General features: G+C 37.6%; 1 protein-coding gene across 3 annotated transcripts in view; it reads right to left on the bottom strand.

Moving 5' to 3' along the window:
- The window catches only part of LOC149010848 (vacuolar fusion protein CCZ1 homolog B-like), a 45,383-nt gene that overhangs the window by 10,518 nt on the left and 12,405 nt on the right, over positions 1–22,460 (bottom strand). For 2 of the 3 annotated variants that reach the window (XM_089164037.1, XM_089164039.1), the window contains 6 exons: positions 20,169–20,352; positions 19,862–19,971; positions 18,185–18,283; positions 17,568–18,026; positions 13,086–13,337; positions 382–611 (listed from right to left, as the gene is read on the bottom strand). In XM_089164037.1, the coding sequence (XP_089020163.1) occupies positions 382–611; positions 13,086–13,337; positions 17,568–18,026; positions 18,185–18,283; positions 19,862–19,971; positions 20,169–20,352 (1,334 nt within the window). The remainder of the gene's footprint in view (positions 1–381; positions 612–13,085; positions 13,338–17,567; positions 18,027–18,184; positions 18,284–19,861; positions 19,972–20,168; positions 20,353–22,460) is intronic. The other variant, XM_089164038.1, reaches the window with a different exon arrangement.

The raw sequence follows: 22,460 nt of genomic DNA, 5'->3' as shown, positions 1-22,460 counted from the left end.
CAGTAGTGATGATGGGTACCTGGTATATTACCAAGAAGGTGAATTTTCTAGCATTATAGGGTCTTACACGTTTCAAAATTTTTCAGGTGATATAAAAGGACTATCTGCATAGAATATTCAGGTGTTCATAAGACTTTAGGGAACACTCCCAGGATCCAGAATACACGTCAGGGATGAATTATCAAAGCCAAGTATTGTCATGAAGCAAGAACCCTTCTCAAGTCAGGTCAGAGAGCATTTACCTTAACTTAAATAAGGGAATGGGAGATTTTTTTGGTAGTTTTTGACTTTTTGTTTGAATGATCACTATTCAGACTGTTAAATGATGAGGTTGATGTAGATGCACAAATCAGAAAGGAAAGCGAAAAGAAATGTGTTTACCTGTTACTGAACTTCTCAACTGCATCAGAAGCATACAGAAGTGTTTCATCAGCCTTTTCTAGGACCATATAAAGTTCTTTCCCCCTTGTAACCCTAGCAATAACCCATGCATTGTTTTTTGCTCTAATGCATACCTCCAATTCTTTCTCGTGAATAGGATCATTATGTGTTGCTGTATTCTTCTCTATATCAACTTCTTCTCTCAACTTACTAAGGGCAAGGAGAGAGTCCTGCAATGTCGGAAAAGAAACTTTTGAAAAGTTGAAGACAACTAGATGAAACTTTGACATTATTTTAGTCTCAGACAACTAACTAGCTACTTAAATAGGAACTGACAGAACAACATAAGAAAGAAAACTAGCATGATATCTATAGGAACATGGGCATAAATAATAACTGAATCATCCAGAAAAGCATCATTTTTATATTACAGGTGATTCAAGTTCAAGGACTGTATGGGAAAATAAAAAACATGAACATCAGAAGCAAGAGTCAGCTTCATTATTTTTGGCTTAATTTTTTTTCCTGCATGTTGGACCTACCATTTTGGAACTTGTGTAGTTGTGTGTCACAAAGTAAGATTATGATAGAAGATTGAACTGAAAAGAGGAATGTCACAAGAAAGTCTAAATGACCATAGGTGATTGGCAGCTACACTCTCTGGCCAAACGTAAAATTTGTAAGCACTCTAGATATCAAAATTTCCTGAATTCGGGGATTGAAAGAACTGTAATAGAAAGTTAGAACAAATCAACAAAATATACAAAGAGACAGACAGAAGATCTTATAGATATCAGGGCATAGAGTGAAGCATTTACTGAAACCAAGATTATAGAAATTTCTTATCACCAGAACTAACATGGGGTACTATAAACTTGGAATGGTAACTTAACCCACATAAGTACTTCGCACGCCCACGTCCCCTGCCCCCCCCCCCACCAAAATAAAAAAAATAAATCTTTACCCTTTAATTCGATTGAAACTAGTTCCTTGAATCTTGTGTGCTGAAAATAAGCTTCTCACAAAAACAGAACAATCTTTTATGCTGACAGTTCTAGTGCAAATTTGCTAGTTCGATCAAGCTTGCTGAACTCAATGGCCAGCTGAGAGGGTAATACAAAAGTCAACCTCAAACTGGAGAAACCAGCAAGAGGTCAACTGCAATCAGGATCAATACAATAATGAAGACAAAATTAAATTAACTACAACTTTTTTCATTTTTAACTGATCAAAGAATAACATAGAAGGACAAAAAGGAAGATAGACAGCAGCACACACGGGGATAGGATATCTCAGCCCTGGCTCTCTGACCTATAGCTGTCTCAGCTATTGACCACAGATTTTAATCTATAACTGAGGCTACAAAGCCACCAATCAATTTCTCTAAAACTCCAATCTTCTATTGCAATAAAAGAGCCTACTTATAGCTTCTCTAAAGCTTTAAAATAAAGAGAAACTCTCCAGACTGAAAATAGAAACTATTAACCTAGAAACGAGTGAATATAGAATCTCACAGAAAAAGAGAAACTAACTAGAATTAGAAACTAGTAGGTTTTATAATTCTGTGAAATTTTGATTCTCGAGAGCATTTTTTGACCATTCTCATTCCATTCTTCCTCAAATCAAGGAGGAACATGAGATCCTTGTGGTAAACACATGCTCCACATAGATTGAGCCTTCCAAAAGCAAGATTAGGTGTTTTCTTCAGTTGGACATATCCCACATTCGTTGAACTAGTATTTTTAAAAATATATGATGAATACTTGTTCAAACATGATAAAATTACTATTCTTGTAATTGAGATTTGACTACTTTTAAAATGTTCTACATATGTTGTATGTGTGTTATACACATTCAAATGAAGTTTCAGTGTTTTCTTGATTATCAATTAAAACTGCTTCTAATTTATGTCAATTTATACTTCAAGCATGTTTAGGCTTGTGAAAATACAACACTCAATTTCGTACGCATACAACCAAGCATTTGTGGAATATTTGTCTTGTGTTTTAGTCAAAATAACCGTCAAAATGTGTTTATTGGCCTTAAAACAGGCTTCCCAACAAAAACCAGGGGAAAAACAGCGTTAAACATAGTGAAACCTGGAACAATCTTGGTCCAGGTTTCAGCAAATTTCTTCTGAAATTTCAGTATTTCAGCCATCTCAAGGTGTTGAAACCTTGAGATGAAATGATATTTAGAACCTTGCTTAATGGCAACAATATATGAATCAAAATAGCATCAGAAAATTCCTAAAACAAGCTCAAGGTTATGACTTGTGATTGGCATTTTATCTTAACTTGATACAGGTATGACACATAATTTTTTGGGAAAATGCAAATAATAAAGCTACCTATTCACAATGTTGTATTTCTTTCAACTCCACAAAACACAAGCTTTAATATAACACATGTAGGGCTGGTGATGTAAACCAGGATCCACGGCTAAGGGTAATGTTGTAATCACTCTAGATTTATGGTTGCTCAAGAAATTCCAGCAAAGTAGAAGGAAATTTCTAGGGTTTCAGAGGGTGTTTTCACATATTAAAATTCAGTCACAGTGTGAACAGGGTTCTCGGTATTTGCAGGATTTAGATTTACGGTTTTAGAGGTTCAGCCAGAGGGAAAATAAAGGCTAACCATTGCTGGTTTGTACTTGCAGAACCAATCCCTATCAATATTCTGTCACACAGAATGTAAATTGAGTGAACAAAACTTAAAAGAACCAGAATTCAGCAATCATAAAATTCTGTGACTTCTCAAGGTTGAAGATGAAGTGCAGGTATTCTAAAGCTGGGGAAAGAGAGCTGAATTGGGTAAGTAACAGCAGGGTTGGCTCCTAGGGCTTATTGCAATCCTAGAGATGAAAAAGAGGCAAAAGGGGAAGGGAAAGTGGATCTGACCAGGGGAGGGGGCAGCTGCTATTGCTGGAAGAAGAAAGGTAGGGGGAGGGCTATGGTTGCTAAGCGGAGGGGTAGAACCAGGCTTAAGTTGAAGGGGCAGGGGAAACGGGTGTTTGCGATGGGGTTGGGGTAGCTTTTTAGGTCTAGGTAAGAGGGAAGGCGCAGGGAAGGCCGCAGGGTCCCCCTCAAAGGAACCCTCCCACACGTTGGCAATAACACTTAAATTTTATTCAATCTCTTCAAATTACATTGCATGAATAGGCTATTTATAGCCTTAAAACAAAAGACTGTGACTGGATTTGGGAATTCCTAATAGATAAGGACCCCAACTCAAGATCAAAACACTAAAAATGGAATCAAATACCTACAAGATGACAACCCTAGGATTGGAATCTCACTAACACAGACTCAAGAAATCACTTTTAAATCAAATTGGCCTCTAAACAAACCAAACCTAATTAAAATTAAAAACTAAAAATAAACTTGAACTCTCAAACTAGAGTTGGAAGTGATTCCAGCACTCAAAAAGGAGGCAAAATGCCCAAAATACCCCCCAAAAGAGGTTCGGCCAGCTTAGGGTGGCTTCTTAGAGCCATCATGGGCCCGCACTTGAGGTTTCGGCCAAGGAGAGTCCCTATGTTCACATCAGCTGGAGACAATCAACTCCGCAAAACAAATTCTTCTTATGTCTTCAAAAACCCCAAGTTTGTTTTGGAGCTTTTCTCTTCCTCTAAACCCTTTATGATCTCACAATAAGGTCAAATGATCCTTCACAAAGCAATGCATGATGTCATGAACAATAGGCATTAAGTTGATCTTCTTGAGTCTTCCTATAAAAGTCTCTTCCTCTTCCTTCTCCTCAATAATTTGTTTTACATGCAACTTAACCTTCATATATGGCCTGCAATGACTTATCTGGAAAAAGAAAGAAAAAAAAAGAGAAGAAGAAGAAACCTTTGACTACAAGTCACTACATTTGACATCAAGTGCTCCAGGTTAGATGCCTTGCACAACTCGGCTGATGTTGAATGCATTTAGACAGGCCCTCATTTGGCATCAGCTTGACTCCTTTCAATATCAAATATAACATCTTCAATATGACTTCCTCAGAACGGGAGACACATTCTGTTCGACATTGAGTAAACCTCTAGTAAGCATTAAAAATTGTTGTCGACATAGATGCAACTCTATTTAATGTCAAAGAAAGTGATCAATTGAGTACGGATTCAAGTCTGGAAGCAGTCTAATCTAGTACTGTATTTGAATGATCAAAAGAGTAGACAGCAGGATCTTTTCATAAAAATGAAATTCAGATGTGAAGTGAAGCTGAAATGTGGGAAACAATAGCTCTACAAAGTAGGGGCAGAATTATGAACCAAATTGGGTTAGGCTAAAGTGCAAAGTACCATTATGACATGAGAAGGATACCCTGAGATCAGATATCAAGTAGACGGCAGATCTGAATGTTAACCGAAACAGAAATTGACCACTAAAGTAGGCTTGTTAATAGTCAAGAAAGTGAAGGAACAATATAAGGGAATTGACAAAACAATGATAACAAGAAAGTAACACCTGGGCTTCCCACTGCAAGGTGAATCGCTTGGATCGAACAGCAACCTACCTTGATCAAATACAATGTTTCTCCATAGAGAAGAAAGGCTAAGAAAGCAACTTTGCTTTCAAATATATAAGTGAGTGATCCTCCCTTTTACATAAGTCCCTTTATAAAGCCAATCTAAAAAGACATAAACATCAAATACACCATTCAACTACTAGCTAAAAAACCACTTAGTAATGATTCAACCAATACCTAACTCTTAACAAAGGAAAACTGCTTTGACAATGAGTTTTTCTTTTCCAAGTACAGCCTCTTTTATTGGCTATGACAAAAATCTCAAGGACTATACTTGGGCTTAGGTCTAACTCATGAAGTTCATAACATGTGAGTTGACTTTAACCCACTAAAACAGTCCTAGCCCATGATAACCATGGGCTGATTTGGGTCATATCCCTAAGCCATTGATGGGCCTGACCCGTTAGGCTTCTTTCTATTGTATGTCCTCCATTCTGCATCAACTCTCCCCGGCTTCAATTCATCTCCTAAGAATGGATGAATGACATGTAATGCTCATACAAATCAGGATCAAGTTTATTGAAATCATTAGCATGAATCCAAGTATTATCATTTAGTTGACAATTCTTCCATTTGATGAGGAAGCATGATATCCAATGCCATGTCGAATGGTTTTGTAAGAGCCATCGAATACCTCCTCAATGACGTCATCAATTGGCGTGAGCTTGGGCAGCCTGATGTAGAACTGAAGACATATTCTAAAAATAAAAGGCCCAATGGATCAGCCCCATTAATGGCCTAAGGATATGACTCAAATCAGACCATGGGTTTCACGGGCTAGAACTGTTTTACTGGGTTAAAGTCAGCCCACATTTATATCCTTCATGGGCTAGAATTAAGCCAAAGTCTAGATCTTGAGAAAGTCAATAAAAGGGGCTATACTTCAAAAATAAAGAACTCATTGTTAGAGGATTTTTCCTTCATCAAGAGTTAGGTAGTGGTTGATTCATTATTAGGTGGGTGTTAGCTAGTGGTTGGATGGTGTATTTAATGTTTATGTCTTATAGAATGACTATACAAAGGGACTAATATAAGAGGGCAGAACTCACTCTTCATTTGAAATCAAAGTTGCTTTGTTAGATTTCTTCTTTATGGATAAACCTTATGTTTGATCAAGGTAGGTTGGTGTTTGATACAATCGATCCACCATGAGGTGTGAAGCCCCAGTGTTACTTTTCTTTTCATTGCTTCATCAATTCCCTTATATTGTTCCCCTGACTTTCTTCGTCTATTAACAAGTCTACTTTAATGATTTATACTTCAGCCTAATTCCAATCTAGTTCATAGTTCTGCCCCTACTTTGTAGAGCTATTCTATCACTATTATGTCCCAAGTTTCACCTTTGCTTCACATCTGAATTCTGTCCCGTACTTAAGTTTATCATATTTAAATTTCACTCCTATGAAATATCCTGTTTGGCTATTGTTTCGATCATTCAAATACAGTACTACATCATTTTGGTTTTAGAGCCATGATAGGAAGTGAAAATTCTGAACCATCCAGTCCAACTGATCCTATGGCAGCAACAATGGAGATGTTTCACAGTTAATCAACCAAATCATTGTGAACCAAAAGCAAGTGGAAGAGATGCTCTCAACTATGGAGGCCGAAGTTGCTGCTTTTACTCATGCCCCACATCCTCCATTTGGTGAAGAATCCTAACCAGCTCACTTTGCAGCCAATTTTCCTACTTAGAGGAATATAGGAAGAGAGCCCCAAAGGATTCCAGATGTGCAACCAACCTTCAAAGAGCACATACAAAGTTATTTCATTAGAGAACAACCTATATTCAATAGGCATTTTGGTGACTCTTAAAAGGTTAAGCTTGAACTCAAGTATTACTCGAGTAAGCAAGATCCTCAAGGGTTTTAGGATTGGTTGGCAAATGGCAACATTGGATGACTATTTCGATTAGCATGAGCTATTAGAGGCACGAAAGATTAAGCTAGCACGTACCAAGCTAGTTGGAGATGCACATGAATATTGGAGAACTCATACAAGTTAGAGGATCATGGTAGAGCTCCTACTACATGGGACGAGATGAAGGAAGAACCAAGGAAAAGTACTTGTCATCCACTTTTCGATTATGACTACAAGACAAGTTACATTCTCTTCATCAAGGGAACTTGTAAGTTGTAGAATATATGCAGCAATTTGATTCCCTCTCTTCTCCTACAAGAACTAAAGAGAAAGAGATCCAAATCTTGTCACATTTTAGATTGGGTTTATGACTAGAAATGAATCAGACCATTGGTATTGTGGATGTGGAGAATGTTGGGGACTACTTTGAGAAGGCCCTGCATGCTAAAGAGTTATTGGCATCCAACAACAAGAGGTTTTGGATACCAAGCCAGAGAGGCTAGGTGAAATTACCAAAACTTATTACAGTAATAGCTCCTCGACCCACAATTCCTGCCCAACAAGATAATGGCAAGGTTCCTATGACTAGTGGCAGCCAAACACAATGTTTCCATTGCCAAGAGGTTGGTTATTATGCTAAGTATTGTCCACACCATCAAAAGATCAATGTTGTTCTAAATTTGAGAATACAATGGAGGAAGAAGATCCCTATCTGTTTCCATACCCACTCGATGATGGTGACTATGGTAGAGCTGCATATAATGAGGATGACACTAACGATGGTGATGCTTATGGCATTATATAGTAAGCCGCATCTTGGTGGCTGAAACCTAAGGAGAGGACTAGCAGCACAATTATATCTTCTACAGCCGTATGAAGTCTAGAGATAATATTGCTTTAGCGATAGCTGACAATGGGAGTTGCATCAACATTACCTCAAACACCTTTGTGAAGAAGGCCAACTTGAAGGTGGAGAAGCACCCTCAACCATATCGTGTGTCCTTGCCAAATAGGAATACTTTGGAAGTAAATTACCATTGTTCTGTACCGCTAAAACTATAGGTTATAAAGAATAACTATGGTGCAATGTAATCCCTATGCATCTTACTGATGTTCTATTTGGTCGATCGCAATGTATCTTACTGATGTTCTATTTGGTCGAATATTGATGTACAATAATGACGTTACGGTCAAGGAAAAGAAAAACCAGTGTGTATCAAGTTTAAAGGACTTCACTCTCTCCCATCCAGTCAATGTCCAGCTTAAATGCATCAATGGAAAATAAAACCCCACTTACTGAAAAAAATGATTTCCGAAGAATGAAAATAGGGTGGACGAAGAGAAGTGTGCCCGGGGTTTTGTATGACCTATGTATTCCTTTAAAGCTTAAAGGAAATTTTTATAAGACCATCGTACGGCCAACTATGATGTACATTGCAGAGTGTTGGGTTGTTAAGAAGCACTATATAAATAAACCTAGTGTAGTAGAAATAAGATGCTAAAATGGATAAGTGGAAAAATTAGGAAGGATAAGGAAATGACTAATCATGTTAGAGCAAGTCTGGGAGTAGTTCCGATAAATGATAAGCTACTAAAAAGTCAATTGGGGTGGCACGGCCACATCAATAGAGGCTTTCAAATGCCCCTATAGGGAGAAGAGATTTAATCCAGATCGAACGAATTAAAAGAACTAGGGGCAAACCTCAGATAACCTTATAAGATGTGGTGAAAAAGGATATGCATACTTAGGTCTTAAATCTGGCATAGCCTAAAAAAGAGGCAATTAGAAAACAAGGATCCATGTTGCCAACGCCATTTAATTGGGATAAGGCTTGCTATTGTTATTGTTGTTGTTGCAATTAGCTTAATGATATCTTACATAAATAGGAAAGTAGGTTGTCAACACTGAAGTGTTCAATTATTAAGATCAAAGTTGTCTAGCCCCCTACCACACCACTTTAAAAATAAAATAAAAGTCAAATCCACTTGGATACCTACACAATGCCTTGACACCACTCTAGGCCACAAAGGCGTGTTCTATTGAGATCTCCCTAGGTTTTTCTTTTTCCTATCTAGACTCGAAGTCGGTGGTTAGTCCAATGGCCTAAAACTTTGCTTTCTCCTTATTTTGGGCCTTTTAGACACAATGAAAGCATTAGTCTTTATGTTGTAAGGTAATAATAGTAGTGGATTTATTTTACTATAAAAGGTAGATTCGTTAGGATCTTTTATTTTACCTTATAATATTCCCACATTGGGAAGATTTGATTTATGGAAAGTTATTAGTATAAATAAAGCTCATGCTTCCCCAGGAGCCCGGCTGACTAGTTTGGTTACTGTTGCTTGACCGGATGAGAGGACAAGTGGGGCCAATTTACAAAATTGTACAAGAACCTACAAAGTCTTTCAACATGGAATCAAAGCCTCCTTTGATCCAAGGACCCCAAAAAATTCACATCACATGTCTCCACCACCACCACCACCGCCACCATCTCTATCTCCCTTCCACCACCATCACAGAGCTTCCACCACCCTGGAAACACCCAACAATCTTCTGCCATCACCTTTCTTCCCTTTTTTCCCCTTCATTACACCACCTAACCCTCATCTACTAGCCTCAGCTACCTCTTTTCTCCTCTTTTCTTCCATCAAACCACCCAATACTATCCTGCGATTCTTCTAGGATCACCAACACATCCACTATCAACCTGCAATAGGTCCTGGAAGGATTACCACCCATCTGCAATACTTTTAGGCCTGTTAAACCCTTCAATCCTCTTCTTTTTACCTTCTTTCTACCCTAGAACGCCTTATTCATTAGTAGACTTGTGTCTGTTAGGAGCGTTACTTGTGACATAAACTACAAAATAAAAAAAATTCCTTCTCATTGTGTTTTTCAGGACCTAGAAACAAGGCATACAATTGTCGTGGTAGACAGAAAGGGAGGCTCTACTTGTTAGATGGATCTCCATCAACTTTTTCTACGACCTCTAATTCCACCTACCTTGCTTTTTTTACCTTATTACAGTGGCATCATCGCCTTGGCCATTCCTTACCTGTTTTGTCTAAGTTGTACCCTAATTTGGTTAAACAAAGTAATTTGAATGATTTTTATTGCAAAGCTTGCATTTTAGCTAAACAAACTAGACAAGTTTATCCCGATTCAGATGGTCGTAGCACTGTTCCTTCCACTCTAATGTGTGGAGTCCTTCTCGGAATAGGTCTATTTCTGGTCATAGATGGTTTGTCACATTCATTGATTGTTGCATTAGGACTACGTGGGTCTACTTACTTCACCAGAAAAATGATATACTTTTATGTTTCCAAAATTTCCATTAGATGGTTAGGACACAATTTAAAGCCACTGTCAAAATACTTTGTACAGATAATGAAACTGAGTACTTGGGTGGTGCATTCCCATCTCACCTAGCTGACCATGGCATCATACACTAAACCAATTACGTCGACACTCACCTCAAAATGGGGTTGCTAAACGCAAGAATAGACATCTTTTTCAAATAGCACACTCCGTAATGTTTACCATGCATATGCCTCCTCAGTTTTGGGGTGATGCGGTCCTTATTGCAGCTTACTTGATTATTCAGATTCGGCATCTAACCTTTGCAAAACTTGATCTCTATTACCTTTGGAGATTGTCACTTATCTTGACAATTTTCCCCTTACCTTTGGAGATTGTCCCTTTACTTGGCAAATTTTTCCTTTAAAGATCTAACATTAGTACAAATCTACAGTTTCACTTTTCCTACTGTACACTAGCAATTGTTACCCCAAAAAAATATTTTCCCTCAGATTTATGCAAAAATTTGGTCTTCTCAACATTCGAAGATTCTACCTTTTTCTTGGCGTTCTTCCTTGGAGACCTAAAGTTGCGGTAGAGATGAGGACAAAGCAAGTGGAAGTCCATAAAGCAGATGTAACCAATAAGCTATTAATGAAGTTTGAAGATCAAGTTGTAGATGTTTGTCTGGACAAATGTTTTTACTATTTCAGTCAAGTTGGACATGTGTGATATCCATGCCTCAACTTGAGGGGGAGTGTTGGAAGTATGATTAAGGTTTCCTAATTGGAGTAGACACCTCTTTTAGTTATATTTTTTGTTTTCTTATATTCTTTATATTGGTTTCATATTTTGTGTTAGACTAGGTTTCCTAATATCTAGGATTGGTTTTTCTATTCTATTTGTTTTGTATTTCCTTATCCTACTAAGAGTGGGATTCACTCAGATTGTAACTATAAATACCCCATTGGGGCCTATGAATGAAAAAGACCTTCTAGGAAATAATTTCTACAAATTCCACCAAAGCAGAATCTCAAGATATGGACTTCCAAATCTAGATCTATTGATTCAATTTGGAGAGCCATTTGTTTTGATGTCTATATTAGGCTCCAGCCCTTTCCCCACCCCCACCCTCCAGTTCCTGACACCCCAAAGAATAGAACTATTGTTGTCTTCTGGGGTTTAGGCTCTTCCCTTTTGCTGGCTAGTAGGTTGTAACCCCCCCCCCTTCTCGTGGCTCCCCAAGGAACAAGAATATTGTTGTCCCCTAGGGTTTAGGCTCTTCTTTTATGCCAACTTGTAGGTTGTAATCTCCCTACTTCCTTCTTCTCGTGTACATTCTTTCTCCCCTTCAGGGCTTTGGTTGAGAATTTACTCATTCATCCAAGAATAGAAAGGAGAAAAAAAAAAATCACTAAATCCATCAACTTGTGGAAACCTACTTAGAAATTGGGACAAACACCCGCAAACACTTATTAATGCCTAATATCATTTAAGTAAATGTATTAAATGTATTGAAAGTATTATTCATAAATAAGCAAATACCCTGTGTTGAAACCCAAAAACAATTAAAAAATCAAAACTCCAAAAGGGAAAAAAGTCAATCACAAGTTCAAGAACAAAAACCTGGATTTTTTTTACAATAGGTGACATTTGCAACTTCTAATGTTGGGGATTTTACTAAATCTAAGATTCTAATATATCTTAAATTGATTAAAAAATAATAATAATAACACAATTGAATTTTTAAAATTGCTAAAAGACAAAATTGCAATTAAATATTCTTTCTTTTTTTTTTTTAATGTCTACAGCAACACTTTGATTCAGGTTGATTTTAGCAAGCAACTGTGCATACCGAAATAAAAGTTGACCGAAACACGAATCTTGAGTGTGAATTGGACTTGAGCAGTCTTGGATTCAATGGATAGCTTTCCAACAAAGCTTTCAACAATATCCATGATAGCTTAATCTGATTTACTTTCAAGAAGTTAATGTTACAGCCAAACCTCATCTGATATCATGTCCAAAAACAACATACAACATCAAACTTGTTCAAAAGCACGAGTTTTGTTTGAGCCTTCTATGAGAGAAATTAACGCATGTATAATGTTCAAAATGTCAAAAACAGGTAACAATACAAGAATCCAGGCTTTAACCAAAAAAAAAAAAAAAAAGAGAGAAAAGAAAAGAAAAGAAAGAAGAAGAAGAAGAATGAAGAAACCTATAGGCTGCAATACCAAAGTACAATTTAGCTTGGAGATAATCCCATTTTTCACCAAGACATCATGATAAAAAAATGAGACAATCTCAGTTTTTGGCCAGTTGAAACCAGTGTTAAAAATGAGATTTATATGATGACGGTTTTTGAGATGTATAAAAAAAGGTGGTCAATAAATAAGTACTGATCATTTTCCAATATATATATATATAATTGTAATCATATATGATGATGGTTTTTGAGAAGCATGTAAAAACAACATAGTCAACAAATAACTACTGATCATGTTCCTTTATATATATATATAACCTTGTTTCAATATACAGCTCCCCACCTCCTTGATGTTGAAGCTTCACTCCTATTCCTTCACAGCACATCAAGGAAGGCAAGATCTCAAATCTCACCAAGAGGGTGCTGTTTTTACAGCTTGGTTTTGTCTAGTTCAACCAATACAAACCAAAATCAAGATCATACAGCAAGATTTCAGTATCATGCACAAATCTCACGAGATCTTGCAAAAATCCTGTATCACCTGCCTTCCCATCTTGAGACTTCATGAGACCAAGATATTTTCAAGATCTCACAGAGATCCATTATGATGACAGCATTTGATATCAGTTATTTCTGGGACCTGATGTCTGAAAACAACCACACCAATTTCCTTGGTCAAGCTAGATAACTACTTCCTCAAGAGGTTGAGCGCCAAAGTGAACGTGACATCGAGATTTATTGAAGCATAAACAAGGGACAAATATTGTACAACAGGAAAATGCATTTTCTGGTAGGAACAACTTGCCTTTCTTAATTTTCCACAACTCCCCAAATCATGCAACTCATTGCAAATAAAATTATAGCAACCCTGTCTGAAGGTACAAAGGAGCTCTAGACCAACCTTTGATAGAGTAGTGACTTTTCCTGGTGGAGAAGCCCGTGATATGTTTCGGTCACCATCAAACAACAAGTAGCGATATCCACGGACATGATAAGCATTCTCACCACCCCATCCTCTTGAGAGTTTTTCATCAACTTTCAAAATCTTCAGTGATGCCTGAAATGACAAACTGCATTGATCAAAATCTATCTGTCTATTTATCTAAACATATTCAAAAAGTACCATGGCTGATCTTTGGAACTGGATGCAAGTATAGCCCCAGCCCACCATGAATCCTATCCGATATCAAGAACCAGTAAATCTATATTTTTACAAAATGAAGCATATTTAAAAGCTTAATTTAGCACAGAACCTAACCAACTGGGATAAATCTCCAAAACTAACTTTAATCGGTGTTCATTTAAATGAAATATCATGAGGAGCACCATAAAAAGCAAGTTGAAACAACAGTTTATTCTCAAGGTACTCATAGACTGAAAAACCTTTAGTCAAAAATTCAGATTGTGCAGAGTTAAAGTTACGTTACCCACCCCCTCCCCAAAAAAAAGCAAAAGAACAAAACAACTTGGTCCCTCACAACAATTTGGGTTGAACAAAGGGGGGTGCTGGAAAATTGCAGAAAACTCAAACAACTCAGCCGTGGGATTCCTCCTTGGAATCAACAACTCCAAATCCTTCCTTCATGTGTGCATTCAATTAATCAAGTCTGCTTGTTACATTCTATCAGGGCTTATTTATAGTCTACATGAAGAAAAATATAAAAGGACTCAAAACTCCTAAAAGAAAGCATACTAGGACTCTAACCTGTAACTTAAATCAAACTTAAACCTCTACTTGACTCGATACTCCAACTCAAATGAAGATGCTATCATATCTCACTCTAAAAAGATCCACTTTGAATTCTAAGAGTGGATATGGAATCCTAAGACTCCAACTCAAATGAAGATGCTATCATATCTCACTCTAAAAAGATCCACTTTGAATTCTAAGAGTAAACATGGAATCCTAACAAGATAGACCAAAACTAGGGGATTCCTTCACAAGATAGGAATCATACTTACACAAGGACTCTTCAATAACTCACAAATCCTAATAGCAAGTTGGACGCAATGACAACATAACCTTGGACTCCACGAAAATTGTCAAAGTGACCAACATACCCCTGGTATGTCTAGGGGCTGTAGAGCTTGGGGAAAGTAACCCTAGCCCCAATGCTACTCCTGGAAACAGTTTACATCACAGATAGTGATCATTGCTTGATTACAAGGTATTGCACGCATGTTGGAGGAAATCTAGTTACACGGTATAGTAAGAAGAAAACTACAATCGCTAAGTGAAGTGCTAATTAAAGTACAAAGCTATGGCTCACAATACCGTAGAGTTGATAAGGCTTCAGTCTCTTCTTCTTGAGATGGGTTTGTCATGTGATGTAACCGGGAGGGCTGGTCCTAGAAAAGCCTCCCATAGCCAAACTAGGGCCTACGGTTTCTGCCCAGCAACCTACAGCCCAAGGAGAAAACCGAGACTGGGCAGGTATATTTTGGTCATTTTGGGTCCCCTACTCAACCCAATTTGACCCAGTTGAGTTCATTGTCTAATGAGGAGTCCATATCTATTTTTGCTTTGTCCTAAGAGTCTTCACAAGTTATGATAGAATCCTTGTACAACTAGGAGTCCTAGTCGGAATCCTATTCTCAATTTGGATACCTTCTTAAAGCGAGAAATTTTGATTTTGCAATTCACTTTTTGTTTAGGAGTTCTTAATTAGTTCCTCCTCTAGTTATGTGAGTTGAGTCTTGTGTGATAAGGAATTCCAATCCAAATAGAATTCTATGTTTGGTCCTACTTTAATTTCCTGCATTGTAAGAGGTTATAAGTATAGTCCTACTCAGCTATAACAAATAAGACTGATTAATTGAATATAAGCAAAATTGAAGGAAAACCTTGGAAGTCGTGGGTTCCTAGAAGGAAGCCCACGCCCTTGTTGATTTCAATTTTCTGCATATTTTCCAAAATTCCCCCTCCCCCTCAAGCTTGCAGCAGCCATTGAAGACTCAGTCCCACAGTAGACTACAACAACCCCTTCCCCATCAAGTGAGTCCACTCCCCACCCACCCTACCCTAATTCCCTTCCCCACACTTGCGCAACACCTAGTTTCCTTCCTCCTTCCTTGCAGCAGCAACAGCCCCCATCCCCAACACTAAACCCTAATTCCCAACTTATCCTCCCCTTTGGATTGCACCACTCCTCTCCCCCTAATCATTCTTCAAACTTCCTCACAGCCCTTACCCTTCGGTAATTCCCTGAAAACCTGTACTTACCCATTGGTAATTCCCTGAAAACCTGTACTTACCCTTCGGTAATTCCCTGAAGACCTGTACTTCATCTTCTTCTTTCTAAACCCTAGAACTCTAAACTCATTCAAACTCCTATATCTCTCTAACCTCCCACCCAAACTCCAAATCCTTTTAGGACCATCTCCAAAACCCCTGCTACCTTCAACCCAGTGCTAGCCCTGCTAACCATATCCCCACTAGAAATTATAAAAACCCTAATGTTGAAAAACCCAAGTATTGGGAAGAAATTTTTAATCCGTTAAAATAGGTTTAATTCCTTTGTTCTCCCACCTTTTCTGAGCCTGGCCGAACCCTAGATTCACACCCCTAAACCCTAGAAGACCCTCCACACATCTTCCCCAGTAAACCCTAACCTTAGGACTGAAAATGAAGTTAGAGTACTCAATACAGATTATGTTTTCAGTCTGAATCCAATACAAAACCCCTTGGCTGAACCTAATAACCCTTCCCATCATCCCTAAATCAAACCTAGACCCCCCCCCCCCCAGCCTAGCCAAAGGAGTTGGAAACCAAAATCCCCTAGCCGCAGTCTTAAGTGAACATATACAGCTGCTGTCCTTTAAGAATTGACAGAGAATAGACCTACAACATCAAGGTTGAAAACCCTAAACTGCTGTTGGTTCTCTAGAAGAGGATCCTGAGACTTGTCCCTGACTTGGTTATATCCCCATGCCAGTACCTCTAAAGATGTATTGTGACAACCAAGCAGCCATATACATAGCTAGCAATTCTGTCTATCTTAACACAGCAACCATAATGAAGTAGACCATCAGTTTTATTCGAGATTCTGTTCAAAAAAGCTTGCTGAGATTTCATTTGTTTAATCCAGCCAGTGCATGTGCTTACCAAGTCCTTATTTGCTCTGACTTTCTGCACCCGTTAAGCAGGCGTGACCTATATACTTCAGCTTGAGGAGTGTTGGAAACTAGGGGCTTTTAATCTCCTTAGCTGGGTTTTTGGATTTTTCTGTTTTTATTTACCTAATGTCCTTAACTGCAATTTGTAATAGGTTAGGGTGTTACGAGCAAATACCATAAACTCCTAACACCATATCTTTCTAACTTAGAAAGTATAGTTTTATAAGAAGAGAGCTGCCTGTGTAAGAATTAGTTATTCATAACCGCAAGCTGCAGTTTCCCAATTGAGGGTTGAGATATTCTCCTCTCTCTTCTTATTTTTCCCTCATTATCTCCTTTTCCCCATTGGTTAATTGATTATTCCTGGTTTGTAACAAAGTTAACTGCTACTTTTCTTGTGACTTGTGAGAACTCCGAAAGGACTAATCTCTCATTCATGTTTTTACACAAGAACAGAGAGCAAATTACAAAGTCTTTGGGGGCAGAAAAGTTGACTTGACTATTTGTAAACAAGCTGGGAATGATCAATATCTAAGCCTTAGTTTGGAACAAATAGGCTCTCAGGATTAGCAACCCAGCACTAATCCAGAGAAGCTTGGTTTCCTTGTTAGCCTGGGAAATTCCTTCCTTTCTGCTTTCTAACTATTCTATGAACATTATATTGTTTTCTGTGGCCTTCATTCATTAACGTGAAGCCTCTCTTTGGGATGGAACTACTACTCTTCTTCTTCTACCTCTATTTCTCTATTTTTTGTCATTTATTCACATTCATCTTCCCTTGCAACCCTTAGATTCCAACTTAGTTTTTTCAAATTGAATATTTTTTTAACCAATAAATAAGTTTCCATCCCTACTTAGGTTCCCCTTTTTCTTCAAACAACTTTCCATCAAGATGCATTAAAAGAAAGCAGGTAAAATAATGTTGAATCCAGTTTGTAATATCCGAAGATTAGAATTACAGAGAGACATACCATGTGATCCTTTTAATACCACTAGATTCAATACAGTGTACAGGGTTCTAATGAGGAAAATGAATCAGATACCCAGTAAGTAGGCCAAAATTAGTGCAGAAAGTTAATTCATTTATGAGGTGATACTCATCAAGCAATTGAAGAAAGAAATATACAGCAAGATTAGTAGCATCTTCAGCAAATGGATTAAAAGTACTGACATTCTCAAGAATTTGTTGCTTCACCACGGAAATCCCCTGTTCTCCATTAATCATAGAGCTAACAGGAATGAGAAGGATTATGGTGAGGTTCCTCTGCTGGAAAACACAAAGATACATTCTTTCATCTGACTTCTGAAGCCACACTGTAGGAGTTGAATTTAAACCACCCACTTCTGCACCCGATGTCTCAAAAACAAGGAAACCGTCCTTCCCTTTAGACCACTTGTCACGTTGCATGGGCCTCGGAACATGATATCTTTGACCTTGTCTACCAGGGGAAGTATCACGTGAGGTCTGAATTTGTTCTGTGACAGATCCTGAGTTTGCAGGGTTAGAGCTTGCAGTAATGAGAGAGACAGAGCTTCCCTTGCGCAAATAGGACCACGAACTACTTCCAGAGGATAGTGCAAGTGGTGTCATCCTTAGAGTAGCATAAGTGAAAAGGTTTACCGTATCATCCTGCAATAATATCATGTGGTAACATAAGCTTTTGACATGTGCTAAAAATCATCCTGCAACAATGCTTACTGGAATAAGATCACCATGCATATAAAATTTACAGGGCAAAAAGTGCTAGTCACAATTTTATCTTGATTGGAACTGAATGTCAAACCTACAGGAGATAGTGTCGTGGACACCAGCAGGTCCTGAAACAAGACCAGAGAGTTACAAGCAGTATTCCCAGCGCATGCAGATTCCACTACCCTGACAAGTGACTACCAAAGAGAACATAAATTGTTAGTATAAAGGCTTCCAATATCCTATCACAAAAAGCATAAATCATGTCTTAGATTATCCTGAAAGAAAACAATGACTCCTTACAATAAAAAAGTACATAACACTAACCACAGAATATTTTAAGAACCAAAGACATTTTCCCCCTTCTGACTTCTGAGTAGGGAATCTTTGTATAGGACAAAAACTTGAAGTCCATTCTTATTACAGTTTTTGGCTACATGGAAACCGGTAACCCAGTATTATATTAAACAGAGACGCTGAATACTTGGATGCAACAGGTTTGTTCAATTTTCATGAATTGGAAGCATGAACAGAGGAAGTGAGGAAAAGAGGGACATACTTGTATTTTCTGGATGTCATTATATGTAACTAATAAACAGACAATAATACACCTATGGATGAACATGGTATTCTTAAGTAACATAAGGCAACACTTTCCAGTCGAACGTATGCATGGAATATCCCAAATGCTAGCATGTTCAAGCTACAACAGAGATGAACCAATTTTTATAACTGCCATGGTAATCAAGCTGGAAAGTGCCACAGCTCCAGTTTTGAACAGTTTTGATTGATTTAGACAGCTCAAGCTGCAGTCTTAAGACAAATTAAGGCCTAGTTACAGTTACAAACTGTAGTTTTAAGAATAATTTTCAAGAAAGAATTATTAAATTTTGGTAAACAATGGCAAGAGGATAGTTGACAGGATGGTGGGAATAAGCTGCCCTAAAAAAGTGTCATGGTTTCAATTCACTTTGACACGTTTATGTTTGATTTTCCCCTACAGAAACTGTCAAATTAAGCAATCCAGTTTTCCCAAACCAAGCAGTTTACAGACAACTAGATAGTTTTGATTCTGGTTTTAGACCTGGGCAGTTCTATGCCAAACCAAACTGAAAAAATAAAAAGTGGACAGTTCTTGTACCACTAACTCAGACAGGCTTTAAAATTTACCATGTACTATTACATATTTCAGGGAAAATCTTAGCAACCTGATTACCCCGGCTTTGTCCCAATATTAACTATTCTTATGAAGTGAAGATCAATTATTTGTGTTCAGTTTTACTATGGTCATGTTCAGATGGATTGTGGTTAATGATAATAATAATGCCAATGCCCTTTTTTTTCTTTTTTTTTGTTGGGGGGGGGGGGTAAATAATGTCGTGTAGTTATAACTATGGTGCAAGATGCGTGGGCATATGAAAGTTCCTTTTTCTTTTTTATAGAGGCAACATGGACCACTTGTCATGTACTGACATAGCCCAATCTGCATCAAAATAAACTTCTATTCATCATTAAAAAGCAAACATGAGAGAGGAAGCCCATCGCAAAATGGGCAGTCTTGGAAAGAGGTATCAGGGTTTTGATCTTTTCTCACCAGAAAAGATACTTCGATCCTTGGAGAAAGTCATATTTCCACCATGCCAGAATTCATGCTATTTGATACGTAAGGATGGAAAAAAAAGGTACCAAATTCAGAGTACTTTGAATTTTCTGAGACGATACAAGCACTCAACAAACCAAAAATAAATAAACAAATAGTTAAACATGTCCTTTACCTGAACTTCAATTGCAGCCTCCCGCCCCACAGTCAACATCTGAATAGTTCCACGTTCCTTTAAACAATCACGGAAAGATGGTAACTGAAGCTTTTTCCCAGCAAGAAAATCTGCTTCAAAAAAAGGGCAATGACTGAGAAGAATTTTCGGTAACTTCGGCTTATAAACTACACCAAGACGATTCACAACTACAATTCTAACAAAGACCGTTAACATTACAATAAGGAGTGAAAGAATACTTATTGAACAAGAGATGACAGAAGGACAAATTTAGGTAGTCTTAGCTGCCATGATAGATTGTGCCCACCAGTCAAATAATCCAAGACAAAAAAATATAAATGAGAACGAGCAAGTCCGCCACCAGGTTCTTTTTCAAGTAAAGCCCGTATAGATCCATGAAACATCATAAAAAGAGAATGTACTTCTTTAAGAACTTGTCGTAATGCATCAGCCCGCCAAATGGCTTCTGTCTCCTTGTTTTTCTCCACAATCTGCCACAATAAATTAACTCTCAGGTATCACCTACACTATCAACAGGTAACTTGGCCATAACTACACATTTACAAATCACATAGTGCAGATTATATCATTTTTTATCAAGTACACTAATATATAGGGAAGAGTGGGGAAAAAGATTTATTACCAAACTGTTTAAGGTTAAAATTAAAGCTCCCCAAAGTAGGGAAAGAATACTACAAGATTTAACCACATTCCATATTTGAACATTATAAAATATCCCTGCTGCAACAACCCAAATAGGGCCCATGTGGGGATAGTTCACTAAACCAATTGGTGAACCAATCCATTGGGCTGTATGGAAAACCAGCCTTGATCTGGGCCAGCCCAAAGGGGTTGCAAGTTGCTTAGTGTCTCAAATCCAGAATCATGGGGGCAGAATACATTTTCAAATATTAGTGATTCAAAACTTCAAGCGAAGGGTATAATTGTCTCTTTGGTCCTAAGTATTTAAGGGTCACTTAAAAGAACCAATGAACCATATTTAAAGGGTAAAGGTGGGGACCACCAATAAAGAGATTCTGCAGATACTTGGTCAATTAAAAATGACGGACACAAGAAGCACCACTTGCTAGAAGATTTGGAAGATTCCTTGAAGAGTTTATTTTATTTCTCTTTTCTTGTCCATCATACTTTCTAATTCTTAGTTTCTATTCTAAAGACATTCAAACATAGTTTCGAGTTTGTTATAGCTTTGTGGCAAGTTGTGGCCTCTATTATATGCAACAGCCCATAGAGGCTCCATATGATTTCAAGAGTTGAATTTGAGACTGCCTTTGAGAAAACTTTCTTGTCTACTTGTGTATCATGAAGGGCTGGGATTCCTGGCTAGCTGAACTTCTTTACCCCTTTTATCTTCTTCTCAATCTCTTTCCCTTCCCTCAATTGATCTCCCTTTATGCTGCTTCTTTATGGGTTACGAGTTACGACTGCCACAACTCTCTGAGAACATATCCTGAAAGCCAGATCCCATCCTCAATTAGCTTCAAAGGCTGTTTTTGCTGCTACCCATCAATTGAAGACTGTTGCTGCTCCCTGAAATCTGATTTTCATTTTCTTTCCTTTTTTTTTTTTTTTGGGGGGGGGGGAGATAAATAATTTTTTTGGACAAGAAGAGGAGAAAATACAAGAAAGACAATCCTCCAGAACCCCAAATAGAAGAGGATGGAGGAGATCTGATCTGTTGCTGCAGCTTCTGAGTCTTGTGACTTCACATCCAGTGATCATAATAAGCATATATAACTAGAGGAGTTTCTCACTATTACTGGACCTCCACTTGATTCATATTCCAGACCCTACTACAAGCCAAGGAAAAAATTACGGTCAAAACCAAGATTTCGACCCAAGAAAATGCCGAAATTTTTAGGTTTTGACTGAAATTTCGGTTGAAACATGTGATTTTTTTTTTAAATTTCGACCCTAGGTTTTGGGCCTTATATGACGTCCATTTCATTTGATTTATTGCCTCCTACCTATTTAAAGCATAATAAACACAATGGAACTAGTATTTTGCCAAATAAAACCATTGAAAATTTATCATTCAAGTATACTAACAAATGACTGGTTCCGACAAGTACAAATTGTATTGCATACAGGTATAGAATCATCAGCATACATAAATTGTTTGGTAGAATGGTTACATATACAACAAGTCAACAAAATAAAATGACCAACTAGATCAAGTGATGGTGTCTCACATATATTAAGTTGAAGCTTATATATCATACATACATAATTTTAGAAAATAATTCTTAAAATCAAAAAATGAGAAAATGGTAGCAAATAATAAAAAAGTAAGTTTAACAAAACACAATCATAGATCATAGTCTTAGGCTAAACATATATTAATTTCAAGGCAATACAAGATCATTTAAGGCATGAACAAAACAAAAATAAAAAAGGGGAAGTTTGGAACTGTTGGGTATGGCTCATGCTTCACATTCTATTGCTGCCGGAGTTTCCTTTGTAGCTGTTGTGGCTTAGGAGGTGTTTGAAAGCAAAAGATGAGCAAAAGAGGTGCTTGAAGGCGAAGGAGTCACAGAAATTAGGTGAAAAAGGGATAGAAATCAACAAAATTGAGGAA

Source organism: Hakea prostrata, chromosome 7 (assembly GCF_041222555.1).
Source record: "Hakea prostrata isolate BN-2017 chromosome 7, UWA_Hpros_2, whole genome shotgun sequence".
Taxonomy (NCBI): domain Eukaryota; kingdom Viridiplantae; phylum Streptophyta; class Magnoliopsida; order Proteales; family Proteaceae; genus Hakea; species Hakea prostrata.
The sequence above is the reverse complement of the archived record's forward strand: the minus strand, read 5'-3'. Positions and strand labels throughout refer to the sequence as shown.